This window comes from Uloborus diversus, chromosome 4, assembly GCF_026930045.1.
Source record: "Uloborus diversus isolate 005 chromosome 4, Udiv.v.3.1, whole genome shotgun sequence".
NCBI lineage: Eukaryota > Metazoa > Arthropoda > Arachnida > Araneae > Uloboridae > Uloborus > Uloborus diversus.
Window position 1 is genome coordinate 170,749,572 of NC_072734.1, and position 14,705 is coordinate 170,764,276.

General features: G+C 31.3%; 1 protein-coding gene across 1 annotated transcript in view; it reads left to right on the forward strand.

Annotated features, from left to right (window-relative positions):
- The window catches only part of LOC129221128 (cleavage stimulation factor subunit 2-like), a 39,070-nt gene extending 24,998 nt beyond the window's left edge, over positions 1-14,072 (forward strand). Inside the window, exons 8-12 of the mRNA XM_054855573.1 lie at positions 1,538-1,580; positions 5,891-6,052; positions 9,689-9,999; positions 11,462-11,578; positions 13,945-14,072. Coding sequence (XP_054711548.1) covers positions 1,538-1,580; positions 5,891-6,052; positions 9,689-9,999; positions 11,462-11,578; positions 13,945-14,064 — 753 coding nt within the window. The 3' untranslated portion in view covers positions 14,065-14,072. The remainder of the gene's footprint in view (positions 1-1,537; positions 1,581-5,890; positions 6,053-9,688; positions 10,000-11,461; positions 11,579-13,944) is intronic.
- The last annotated feature ends 633 nt before the right edge of the window (positions 14,073-14,705 follow it).

A 14,705-nucleotide genomic window follows, 5' to 3' on the forward strand; every position in this document is an offset into this window, starting at 1 on the left:
ATCTTCGTTAATTAATGTCATCCAAAGATGCAACTTAGCTAAGAACACTCTCGATCAACTCTCCTTTCAAACAAATTTTGTTTTCAAAATCTGTCCATCCTTTTAGGGGCTAGAGTACCACAGACAGATACATCAAACTAATAACCTCCTTCCTTTTTGTGTCAGAGGTTTAAAAAGGCATCTGATAAATTGTGTACTGATATGTGTTTATCAGCAGTATCATTCTGTTACCATGTAGAGCAAGCAGTCCAAAGGATTTTCTAATTATTTTCCTCTCGAAAAAGGCGAAGTAGGAAAAAGAAAATAAAAGAAAGAAAGCAAAAAATCACAGAAAAGCAGTTGAAGGAGAAGAAATGCAACTTAAGGCGCTTTTCATGTTAATGAAATTTGAAAAAAAAAAGGCAAATGAAAGGTTGAAAATGTAGTAAGAATGAAAGCTTGTAAGGTTTCACATGCACAAGTATAATGGGTGAAGAAATAAGAGATTCTGAAGCTGGTGATGCTCAGAGTGACTTAGCCTTCATTCATTCGTAGCAAAGAAGCGACCAGAACCAAGGCATATTTACCCCCCCCCCCCTTTTTTTACAGAAGAAGTTGGAATAAGAGTTTTACAATTTTCGTAAAATAAGTAGCATTGGTAGAAAAAAAAAATCATAGCAATGTAAAGGAAAGTAAATCCTTTGCTTTTTTACTTAAAAAAAAAAGAAGAAAAAAAAAGAGATTTAGAGGAATGCTAAGAATTCTGTATTCCTATTTCCCCCCCCCCCCCCTTCCCTCCCTGTTAGTATTAACAACAAATGTTTTTATGCTACAATGTGGCAAAAAGCAAAAATAATCTTTTTATCCTGTGCTATTTAATTAAATAAAAGTTTATGATTTTGATGAAATTTATTATTTACTTTTAACTTGCAAAGTCTAATATTCTTGCTAGAAAATGGCTACTCTTTATCACTTTTTTTTCCCTTCATGTTAAGTTTTTTTTTATGAAATCATTTTTGTCCCCGGGTAAGAGCATCAAATATGTTTCAAGCTCTGTTTTAATAATGTGGGCTGCAGCTTTTCTGGTTCAAACTGACATTTTCCTTGTTTTTCTCTTTACAAATGTAGTTGGATCAATTTTACAATTGATTGATCTAGCAGTATCACCTTCAATGAATAATTTTTGCATCCCTACTGTTTAGTAGGCGAAAAAGTAATGTGGTGTAATGCAGTGGCAGCCTGGGGATTTTTCATGGAGTTTAACAAAACAAATTTTAGAAATTAATAATTGAAACAGTATGTGATGGTATAACTTGCAAGTTAAAACACATTTTCATTTTTACTAGTTAGTGTTCCCAAAGGTATGAACAAAATTATACTATTTTATTTTTAACAATGGAATGTATTGGGGGCTCATGGGTTTATGTACACAGATAAGTGACTTCCTTGGGTATAATGAGAAAAACTGCTATGATATTTGTTCTGTTTTAAGATTCTGATATGTTTGTGTATGGTACAATGTGCAACAGTGAAGCTAATAAAATTTTATCTTCTATAGTCAACCCCAAGTGTGTCTGACACTCCAGCAACATTTCCAGCAGGTAATTATTTCTTAAGCTTCAAAAGTATCATGTGTAGAATGTTCTAAGCAAAGAAATTTTGTGGGCTGTCTAGCATTTTTTATTCTTTTATTTTTTTACTAGCTGCATGGCCTGACTTTGCATGGTCTACCTCGAAAATAAAAGTTATGCCAAGTATTGCGGAAAAATAACCAAAAAGGAAACATTTTTAATCTCCGGATTACAGGAAAAGCCTCAAAACAAAAGCCAGAATTTTATTTCTTCATAATCTCTCTTCTGAATGATTTTCTTCACGCTACAAATTTTAATAAAAGCATTGTTCTACAATGACCGTGATCAACAGTGAATTTCTACTTGAATGCTTACCTGAATTTTAGCATGAGATTAGTTAAAAACAGTTTTAATTCACATTCTAATTATCTTGGATCATTGGAACAAATATTATCTGATTCAGAAATATGAACGGTTTCTAAAGATATTTTGTTCTAATTTTTTTTAATGTCATTTCCAATGCTGCATGAAATAGCTGAACTATGCTATGAGTTGAAATAATGATCACATTACTTAGTGCAATTTATGTGTTTTATCAAATATTTGCTGTCTAGATTACATAAAAGTTTTTCTACTGGGTCATTCCATGTGATCCAAAGTTTTTTCCCTCACCTTTTTGTATTTCTTTGAAATTTGGCTCATCGATTGTACCCTTTGAGGTAATCAAAAGTCCAAATTTTTAGATTTTTATCTCTATTATTTTTTTATTTATGACACTTTGATTTTTCGAAAAACCCGCTTTTTTTCATGGATGCTTGAACATAAAATGGACGATAACTCAGCACCAAATATAGATAGAAAGATTTGGTAAAAAGCATTTTAAAGTACATTAGTTGCTGTTTAATGGGATATGCAACATGACTAATTTCAAAAAAATTTTAATTTTTAAAAAATGAAATTTAAATTTTAAATTTATATTTCTCAGGAAAGGTATTATGAATTTTTTAAAAAAAATTCTCAAAAATTTGTGTGTATTTTATCTTTATTTGTGCAAAGTTTCAAGTTGGGATCTCAATGGGATCATATTTTTATGAATTTTTAAATAAAATTTGACTTATGAAATAATGACATTTTTCAGATTCTAACTAGTTAAATATGGGGTTCTTTTACTGGGGATGGTCTAGTAAGTAGTAATTGATCATGACTATGCTTGAAATGAACTGACATGACTTTGTAGATTAGTACCCCCCTCTGCCACACAACCACTTTTTATCTTTTTTTTTTTTTTTTCAAAACTGTATTTAAAAAAAAGCCGGCACGTAAGAGTTATAACCATAATAAACTGGGACGCACGCTGCTAAACATCAGTAGTGACTAAAGCTTATAAATGGGGGGGGGGGGTCATAAAAAATAAAAGTCAGAAAAACTGAACTCATTTGCAGCTTTTTTTTCTTTCGGAAAGTGAGACGGTAGGGGGAGGGGGCAATCTGGAATGAAACATAACAACATGGAAGGTTATGCTCAAATTAGCAAAATTTGTTTGATATATAACTGCTTTTAATATATGTATAAATAGATCTCGCTGCATTGCTCTCATTTACAAGTGAAATTAAAAGAAAACTAGCATTAAAGAAAAGAAAAAACAGCTGCACTCCAAATGTTGTTGAAAGACAGTTTTATGTGGACAGACATATGACCTGATACTTAGATTTATTTTTAGTTTGGTGTAAAAAGAATGAAACAACACGGGGGGAAACACTCCTATTTTGCTGTGATCTTGGGGAAAACTATTTCTTTCCTCCATCCAAATTTGAAAGTTGGTGCAGAGGTAAGGGACGAAATGAATCATAACTTTCCTTATCAGATAGTGAAATAATCAAGTACACTTTGTGAAGTTCGGACTGAAAAAGAAACACTTGGTCTGAAAAAAAAAAGCATCAGGTGAAGCGTGATACTAGTATAGTGTTAATCGTATGTGTGAGTGAATGTGAGGGGGGGGGGGGGTAATGTACTTTGTCTTGCTTTAAAGAAGAACATTTACCAACTTTTAATATGTTTTCTATTCATTTTGTTTTATTCTATTTATTTATTTATTTTTTACATTTTAAAAATAGTTTTGGAAAAAAAATAATAAAAGTGGTGGCCCGGGGGAAGGGGTCATTTTCTTACTTTAAAGAAGAATATTTACCAATTTTTAATAAGTTTACTATTCATTTTGGTTTTTTATTCATTTATTTATTTTTTACATTTTGAAAATAGTTTTGAAAAAAAAAATAAAAAAAATAAATAAAAGTGGTGGTGCGGGGGGGGGGGGGGGGGGTGCTTGCCAATTTACAAATTCACGTCAGCTCATTTCAAGCATAGTTATGATCAATTACTACTTACTAGACCATCCCCAGTGAGAGAACCCCATATTTAACTAGTTGGAATCTGAAAAATGTCATTATTTCATAAGTCAAATTTTATTTAAAAATTCATAAAAATATGATCCCATTGAGATCCCAACTTGAAACTTTGCACAAATGAAGATAAAATACACACAAATTTTTGAGAATTTTTTAAAAAAAATTCATTATACCTTTTTTGAGAAATTTAAATTTAAAATTTAAATTTCATTTTTTAAAAATTAAATTTTTTTTGAAATTAGTCATGTTGCATATCCCATTTAACAGCAACTAATGTACTTTAAAATGCTTTTTACCAAATCTTTCTATCTATATTTGATGCTGAGTTATCGTCCATTTTATGTTCAAGCATCCATGAAAAAAAGCGGGTTTTTCGAAAAATCAAAGTGTCATAAATAAAAAAATAATAGAGATAAAAATCTAAAAATTTGGACTTTTGATTACCTCAAAGGGTACAATCGATGAGCGAAATTTCAAAGAAATACAAAAGGGTGAGGGAAAAAATTTCCCAAATTTTGGATCACTTGACATGGAATGACCCTACTGAATCAAAAGTGTAATAAAAATAACTTTAACCCAAAATTTTTATTGGATCATGCAACACACTACAGTTAAACTTCTATGAATGTCACCTCTGTATAATGACCAACCCCATTAACAACCATTACTGATTAACCCCCCCCCCTATACGATTCAATGCCTAAAATCCTGTAGGAGAGACCAGATAACCCTCTCCTCGCTACCGGAATGATCTCCTGTTTGAACATATTCACCATCATTTGAAAATCTTCTCACAGGACTCTGAAGAAATTTGAGTTTTATGTGTATCATGTTCGTGTTATTCAGGAATTGAAAGCTCCCGATCAAATTAAAATATAAGTCAGTGTTGATGGAAATGGAACTGAAAAAGTTAATTCTGTGTTCTTTACAGATGAAGCCTTGTCATTTCATCTCACAGTTCATGTTAGCAGTCAGAATATGAGAATTGGGTCCCTGGGAAATCCGTGCTTTAATCATGAAAAGATTCAGGGCTGCTGAGAGCCAATGCGGGCCCCTTTTGAGTTTGGTCGCCAGCCTCTTCCTCAATAAAACTTATACTGCTCCGACTCCAAACCAGACCCCTCCAATGGCTGTTCCCCTAGTTTTTGACTAGGTTGGCATGGCCTCTTATCAGCCCTGAAAAGAGTTTGCATTTAGAAAAAAAAATCCTAATTCTGGAAAAAATCCATTTTGACCGCGCTACAAACAAAAGATACAGAAAGTGTACGATGAAAATAAAAATAAACTGTGATTCCAAAAAAAAGTACAGTGTTACCAACAGTTTGTATTTAAAATTATTAGTATTTTTAAAATAAAATATTCAATTACATGTGTCATGGCTTTTGGATTACTCTGTACTTTAATTTTGCCTGTAGCTATTAGTTAAATAGTGGCATTTTAGTACATAACATTCTATTTGTTCGTAATTTTTAAAATGAACACTCCAAACATTTAAAAGTGGATTAATTCATCAAATATACAAAAAAAAAAAAAAAAAAAAAAAGTTTGAAATTCCTAATAGCATGAGTATTTTTATGTTACGATTTTTAAATTAGTGGCCTGACAACTTTCTTATGAATACAAATATTAAGTAAGTTGTAGAAAATGTCTACAGTTAAATATCTTTGCCTTCCTTTTTTCTCTAATTTAATATAATTTATTTTTTAAATATTTTTACCAGTGAAAAGCATTCAATGTACTCTTTATGGAAACTTACATTTGTGTTTGATGTTTTTGACTTGTTATTCTTTTAAATTGAGCAGTGCTCATTTTATCATTAGGGAAAGATAAAGACATGAATCTATCCTCTATTTAAATAATGAATTTTATTATAATGTATTTCATGAAAACTGTTTTGAAAATACTTTTGTTCTGACATCGTAATATTTTATACAGTTGAACCAAGTCCTGTACCGCCACCAATTAATCCCATGGCTCAGATGCTACGGCCTGCACCTGTCCCAATGGCAAGGCTGCCTTTGCCTATTGAAAGACCACCTATAATGCCAGTTATGCCTGGCTCATCTATGAGCATGCTTGGCTCATTTGGAGACCAAGGTTAGCTCTTTTAAATCAATTTCTTTTGATTGATTGACCTAATAATGCAAACCACTTGCAAGCATATTGTAAAACAACCATCATTTGATGAAAGCTTATGTAGAATGCATGAAACGGAGAATAATGAATTTTAAAATTTACAATTTCACTATTATTCAATGCAATAGTCCATTGGTATTCAAACTACAGATCACAATCCTGAATTGCACCACAAAAAGTATCTTAAGGTCTCTACTAACCTCAGTGGTGCTACAGCCCATGGGGGCAAAGCCCTACTGTGCCCATATAATTTTTCGTAAACACATGCTCTGAGGTGCAAGGCTGATGTTCCAATTTGGTGGTCAGCCGAATGAGGAAACCCAATGCTTATTTCCCAAGCACACTTGGCACTCATTTCATTTATCCAATGAAGGGCTGAGTTGATCATGCCCAACCAGGGAATCCAACTCGGATCTGCGCCATGGAAACATGAAGCGCCGCCACTAGGCTTCCCTTAAGATTTCTAAGTGGATTAAAAGTTGTAAATCAATTTAGTTAAATGGAATAGATGAGTGATTAATGTTTTTACGGCAATTATTTGTTTCTTAAATAGGAAATTTTATTGAATTCTAGAGAGATTAACATATTTTTAGTATTTTTGAGGATATAGACCAGGTACGTAAATTCTGATACTAAAATACTAGTATTATGGAAGGATTCAATTGGAGAAATTGGTTGCTTGGGAGAAAGCCATATTTGAATCCTTTGAACCTTTTGCCTAATTTGAAGTTTGGCATCCAGCACTAATGTGCAGTTCAACCTCCTTCATCTGGAATTGTGAAGTCTCCTTAAAAGTAGGCTTGCCAGATTTCTGAGATGTTCAACCGGAATGCAAACCCCCCTCTTGCTCTCCAAGTGGTGGGCTTTCAAAAAGGTCCATATCCTTGGCTGATTTTTAAAGTTAAAAATAAAGTAGATAAATTTAAACATTTTATTTTAAACACATTAATATTTATAAGTTACTATTGTAAAAAAAGAAACTTGGAATAAGGAATAAAAATTTTAATTATATTTACATTTATACTTTCCATTGGCTAGGACATTTTTTCTAAAGTCTTTTTTGGTTTGAATCTTGTTGTAAAAGTCTTCACAAGCAAATCCGGAAATAATTTTACATGTCAGTGTTACGAATGACAAAATAAGTATTCGAATCAATCCTTCACAGTTAATTCTTTTGAGACTTTTTTGTCACCCAAGCAAACAGTTTGAGCAAGAGGGGGGTCAGCATTCCAGTTGAGCATCTCAGAAATCTGGAAAGCCTACTTTTAAGGAGACTTCACAATTCCAGATGAAGGAGGTTGAACTGCACATTGGTGCTGGATGCCAAACTTCAAATTAGGCAAAAGGTTCATAGGATTCAAATATGACTTTCTCTCTAGCAACCAACTTCTCCAATTGAATCCTTCCATAGAACTAGTATTTTAGTATTGGAACTGTCACCCCTTATCAAATCTTTTACCGGGACGTGAAGTAAACCAGTCGGGACACCAGGACTTTGTCTGAAAGCGGGAACGTCTGGCAAGCGTACTTTAAAGGGTGTTGAATTATCAAGAGGTTGGTGTCAACAACACGCGCCTAGTGGCACAAAATATTCATTTTCTTGAGAGGGATTAAGATATGCTTTTGAAGTTAATAGCTTGATAGGAAAAACAACTTGAAATTAACTTTGTTTTACCACAATGAGCAGGTATAGACTAATAATTGAGTGCTTCAATTACCAAATCGATTAACTCCACTTTAAAAAAAAAACATCATTTCTGCTTTAATAGTGCTTTATCAATGCTTAGCATGTGAATTTATATTAAAGTTTTGGTTCTGTGCATTTCTAATCATGTGATGATCGAAAATGTAACACAAGGGTCTACTCACTCCTATGGATAACGCTATCTTCTTCATTATTTTTCTCGACTTTTTGTTTTATGGAGTTAATCAATTTGGAAAGTGAGGCATCCAGTTATTAGTGTATCATATTTCATCTAATAATCTTAGTATTACAATAATTATAAAGCCCTGGTTATAATCAGAGTTTAGGCTGCCTTTAAAAGTTCTTTAGTATAAAAGCTAAACTTGGGAGAAAAGTTTTCACAAAATGCTAAAATGTTACATGTTCTTATATCTGTCTAAATGGCTCAGTGTGTTTCATCTCCTGTTAGGGGAAAAAAAATTCAAATTTCATCTACGACATCTTTAAAGAAATAAGTGCAGCAGCTTTTTTTTTTTTTTTAATGTAAAATAAAGAATCTTGGATTATGCTTACCATTAGGAAAACACCTTTGGTTTTTAGAACGTTGTAGTCGCCTCCTCTTAATAATGCAGAAATAGGGCCGGACATAATGCCGGATAAGACTTGTTTAACTTAAGAGTAGTTTAAGCATCGTAACTAAGATTTAAAAAAATACTAAGTTGACTATTGCCATGCTTGCCTATTCTCTTGGATCATACGTTGTTTCTTTTTTTTTAAATTAACTTACTTTTATTTGAGCAAAAAAGTGAAAATGCTTTGCTTTATTTTCGCAATTGAAATAGTGTTTTTGTATTCTGCGAAAAATGCGACCATAGCAGAAACCCTGCTAATAATTACAGAGAAACAGATAGACGCATAGATAAATGTAGAAATAGATGTCGCCTCAAGAGCTTCTACAGTAAATACATTCAGTGAAGTCATAAAGTCCCTGATTGTTATTTTAATTTTTCTGTTAACATAACAGTTTATGAAACTGCATGCCCAATCTATTTGCATGAGTGAATTTTACGTATGTAATAGCTCTTTATTCCCAGAATTTTAAACTTTTCTCTTCAGTTTGAATCTATTTGCATACTAGAAAATAGCCCGTCAAGGTATGACGGGTGAAAATTGCTTCTACATTTGAACAAAGTCATTGCATGTCTGCTGATATTTTGATAGTTGAAATTTTAACCCTAACACCAGTGGATGAACCCTAAACTCCAATAAATGGCGTTCATTGTTGACCACTTTCTCGTTTCTTCATTCTCCTTAAGTTACTCTTACCAGTAAAATGGTTAAGTGACCAGATACAGTTCAGCTTTGTCAAAATAAAGCATTTCCCTGCATGTCAAACATTACCAAAAAAATATTATCATACCATGGCTCGAGTTTCATTGTTGGTGACGTCAGATGCGTTACTCGATCATTGGTCATTATATATATATATATATATATATATATATATATACATATATGAGAATAAGGAACTATTATGTATTATAACATACAGTATCAACACTACAAAAGCTTTTTTTGTACTTAAAAATAATGTTCTGTACATGTTGTGGGTATGATTGTACAGTCACACCCACAATATATGCAAATCAGTATTTTTAAGATTGAAAGGGGAAAAAGAAATAGAGGTTGACACTTCATATTATTATTCATAATGATTCCTTTTTCTTTTTTCAATGATGTGAAAATTAGAAGACAAAGTTTTAAATTCCAGAATTAAAGTGCAAATGTACCTGTAAATGTGTAAAATGTGTGCTAATAGATTGAGCATGTAATAAATTCAATTTAATATTCCTTTAAAATGCAATTAACTTACTTTTAAAAATTATACCTTTGGTGTTTGTTTTCATTTCCAGATCTCCGAGTACTGGGTGATCGTGACTTGCGTCTTCATGCCACCGATAGAGACATGAGGTCATTGCCCATGCTCTCTGGGGACAAGGACATGCGCCAGCTAGTAGGGGATCAAGATATGAGAACCATGGGGGGGATTCCCGATAATCGCCCGTTTGATCCGAGATTCCGTGGTTCTGCTATGAACAGAGCACCACCAGGAATACCAATGGAAAAATCACGTCCTCCAAATGTGGATCCAAGGACTGCTTATGAAGGACAGAATATCCCTGCCCCTGTTCGTGTTGAAGATCCTAGAAAAGCAGCTATGACAGTAAATGATTTTATTTCTTGTCATTTCAATTGTACTTTCTTATTTCTTCTAACGTTTTAAAAACTCTAAGAGGTGAATTAGAACGACTGTTGTTTCAGCAGTAATTGGCGACTATAATTTGAAAAGATTAATGTGCTGAAGTATATAAAAAAATGTGGAAATTTTTTTGGTTTCAAGTATTCTTAAAAACAAAATTCTAAACTAGAAATTATCCAGTAGGTATTTCAAAATTAAAAAAAACTTTGTAGCATTCAAAGTAGATTTTTTTAAATTACAAAATTCTTAGAAATTTTGTATCATTCTTTTTTACTGTGCCTTCATTTGTTGTAATTTTTAAATATTTACAAGATGTGCATTTTTGTGTTTTAATATATGTTCTTATATTTTCAAATATTTTTAGAAACCCTGGCCACTTATCTTTTGCATTTTGTCAAGGATAATTAATAGTTAAAATGTTTTACACCTTATAATGTGAGGAATGTCCTGAATGTAGTTTTTGTCATATTTTCTCCCCAGAAAACTTGATTACAACCAGACTTATATGACGGATTTCAAAATTAAAATACTAATTTTTTCCCATTGTTTTCATTCATTCAGTAAGAATGCTGATACATTTGTTGCACCATGATATTAATTTTAAGAATCTAATTTTGATAAAACGGGTACTCAGTAAAACAATGAGGCTCTGATGACCTTCTTAAAATTCCTGGGCACTGATTTTTACCAGGATCCTTTTTGAAATAAAATATCATATTTTTTTTCTTATGGTGTGAAATTATGTTGATTAAATTTCATGATTACGGCAGTTTCGTTAAGTTCTGTGTTTTGGGGTACCAATGCTGTTTAATATTTTGCATCTCATGTGAGGGTATTTTATAGAAGGTTGGGGGGGGGGGGGGGGGGCATGACAACTAGGTTTGTGTACAAAAAGGAAAAAGAGACATGACTCACAACGTATTGTGTTTTATTTTATGGCTTAAATTTCCATACAACTCAGGAAATTTTCTTAAACAGTCCACCCCCCCCCCTTTTTTTCATTTTATATGCAGAAACAACAGTTTTATTATGTATTTTGAAAGTTTTTATTTTAGATATATCAATATCAAAAGACTGAGAAAAATTGTAAAATCTTAGGTGCCAGGTCAAATTTTTAGGTGCCAAACAAATTATTTGTCACAGTTTGCAGGAAAGTTCAGTGTAACTTAACTTCTGAAAGATTCTTATTCTAAAAAAAACACTAGTTGGCAAGGTATTTTTTAGTCACCCAGGTGACCTGGTGAGCGAAGTTGGATGGATCCAGTTTATATTGCTCTACCATTGCATATTGATAAATATTTATGTAAGATATTTTAACTGCAGTAAATATAATTTTCTTTTCATTACCTTTTCTTTATATCAAATATCCAGAGCTTAGTTTTGTAACATGCATATTGTAGGTTGATTCAATTTGTTCACATTTTAGAGTACTAGAGTGCCTCCACCAGCACTTTTAAATGTAGGACCAAGTGCTGCATCGCTGGACTCTGCTCGCCAAATAATGCATCCTGGTAATCCAAATGCTCCTCATGATCAAGAAAAGGTAAAATTTTATATATATATTATATATGCAATACCTGATAACTTTCTATTTCTTTTTAAAAAACTGAACTATGTGACATTCAAGTCATTATAGTTATTCTGAAATTCTTTTGGAGAGGGAGGGGAAAGGGTAAAATTCAAAAACTCTCAGTATAAAACCGTAATGAATTTTATTAGTTTGCAATCACTAACATAATTGTTAAACAAGTGCTAGTTAATTAAGTTTTTCTGTTATTCAAATTTGCCTATTCTTCTCTTATCAATACAATGATCCATTTCACATTAATCATTAGAACTATAATTCAAGAAATTATTTGAAACTATATTATAACTTATTGAAACCTTTCTATCATAAATCAGAACTAATATGTTACAGTTTAGAACAGCTCTAAATCTTACTTTATTTTTAAATTTCAAAATAATTCGTCTGATTTAAAAATATGCTTCTGATTTCATTACACTGATACTTTTTGCCCTCTTTTTTAGCAATACAATTTTATATGAAATAAGCAAATTTTGAATATAAGGTGCACAGTAAATTTTATCATAAGTTGATTTTTTTTTTCTATTGTAAAAGATTGCGAATGATATCTCAAGTTTTTCCCGTTGTTGAATTAGCTCAAGTTTTGATTTTTGCCATTTTACTTACTACTGTTAAGCGAATATAAAATAAAAATTCACCTTTACTTTTGTATTCTTGTTTAACTCAACTTTTCTAAATGAGAGACATGCATCTGAAATTTAAGTTTCTCACCCATTTCAAAACAGAGGCATTTCTCCATAACTTATTAATATTGAACTACAAATTTAATATTATATATCGTCGCCTCAGAGCAACAGTAGGACATCTTAGTGTTATTTCTGGGATTAGATGTCTTACTGTTGCTCTGAGGCGACGATACGGCAGGGGAATGTAGCATAAAGTGAAATATCGGGGCAAAATAAAATGGTGAAGTATTTTCAGCTTGCAACACTATCTAGCAACATTTTGTCTATGTTCTCAAACATATAGTTGATTCCAGTCAAAAAGTAAATAACTTTTTAAGATCTAGGTATGTAATAATACCAGTCATTTTCAAAACCTGAAACATATACTGTAATATTTTGTTGTTATCAAAAATATAGTTTTTATCGTAATGAAATGATAGTTTTGAAATTAACATTTTAAGTATTGAGTTCTATGCAGTACTTATTTAGTTAATATTGGACATGCTTTGCTTTAAATGTTTACTACAATTTATCAGGTACACATAAGTCAAAGTGAAAAAAATATTTTGGTTTACTTATTCATTAAATTATAAAATCCTTTTGTATTCATTAATAAAATAATTTAAATTTCTTAATATTTAATTTACTTATTTTCTAATTTATTCACTCTTCTATTCAATCATTTATTATTTATTACTTACATATTTATTTTCAGTTATTCATTCATTCTTTTATTTGCTCTTTCATTTTATCAAAAATATTTTTGATGAATTAAATAGAAAAAAATTTCATCAGAAAAATATTCTATTTTTCATTTTACCCCTTGAAAACAATTTCCTCTTTTTAAGTACAAATTTACTGCCAAAAATGAAAAATAATATTTCAATGCAAGTTCTTTCTTCTTTATATGTATGTAGGTATATAAAATACTGTGTTCTTTATGTACAGAAATGTTCAAAAAAAAAAAAGAAAAAATCCAATTTGTTCATTTTGGAAAAAAAAATGAGTTGTCTTAACTATTTCACTTTTAAATTAAAAAATTGTCTGGAAGGTTTAAACATTTAACTTTTCTTTACACTCAACATATTCTATGTATTCATACAATATCATGTTATTCACAAATGTAGGTATTTTGTGGGATTGAGTACTCGGGGAAAAAATACCCAGGTAAACACCCATTTTGGGTATTACCATTAAAAAGAAAGAGTTTATTTTACATCACTGATTACACCAAATATGCACTTGGACCATTTTAAATTGTATTTGAACTATAATTTCGATGCTGGAGTAACTGTAATTTATTTAACTCATAGTGATTAGTAAAATGAGGATTTCATTTAAATATAACCATGATGGTCTTTCCAGTGTTTTTGCACGAAAAACAAATTGCAATAATATTGATCATGTAGTGTGTTAATGAAAACAAATATCATAAGTATTTTCAGCATGGGTATTTTTTTTCCCTTTTTCTAGTACAACAAAAAGTATATATTGTGTTCATAATTAAAAGCAATTACTGACCAGTTTTAGTTTTTTTAAAATTGTTACTTTATTTAAGCTGCATATCAAATCAGAAAATCTTGCTATTTTTACTTTTGCAGATTTATTAAAATTATGATTGTGAAGTAATCAGTTATATATATTTATTGTTACTTATAGGCTGCATTAATCATGCAAGTGCTGCAGTTGACTGACCAACAGATTGCATCCTTACCACCTGAGCAAAGACAAAGTATATTAGTGCTCAAAGAACAAATAGCACGAAGCCATGCTACGTAGTTTCGTTTCAGTTATATGCATTTAATTAAATGAATAAAATTTTTACATTTAATTTGGAGTTTTATACTTTGGCAATAGTGTTTTTTTTTTATTCTAGTAAATATCCATTGTATTGAAGTGCAATTTTTTGTTTCAAAACTGATGTCGTTATGTGGTCAAAAGAAGGAAAATGCTAAAAATTTAAATAAAGGGCCCTTTCCTTGCATTTGCTAATATAAAACTAAGCTCAGTTACATCAGACAAATCAGTGCAGCTTACTCAACAAATCAGTACTACATTGCAGCATTATTTCTCAAAGCAGCTACTTGAATTTTGTCTGGTTCTAAAAAACAAATGCATTACCTCAGGGGGGATACAGAAAAATCTTTTCGAGGGACCCGGAGAATTGAATATCCCCCCCTCCCCCACAGTCGATTTTTCATAACATAGTTTTCATGACTTTATTATTATTTTTTTTTTAAAGAATTCATTTAGGTCAATGAATATTATGCTGCACTAATATATGTTGAATGTAGACGAAAACATTTTTAACGTTTCAAGTCAATCAAATACTGTACCCAATATGTCACTGAGATGTTTTACAATGAGTGGGGTTTTAATTAGGAACATTGTCATAATGTTTATAACATGAGAGCAAGGTT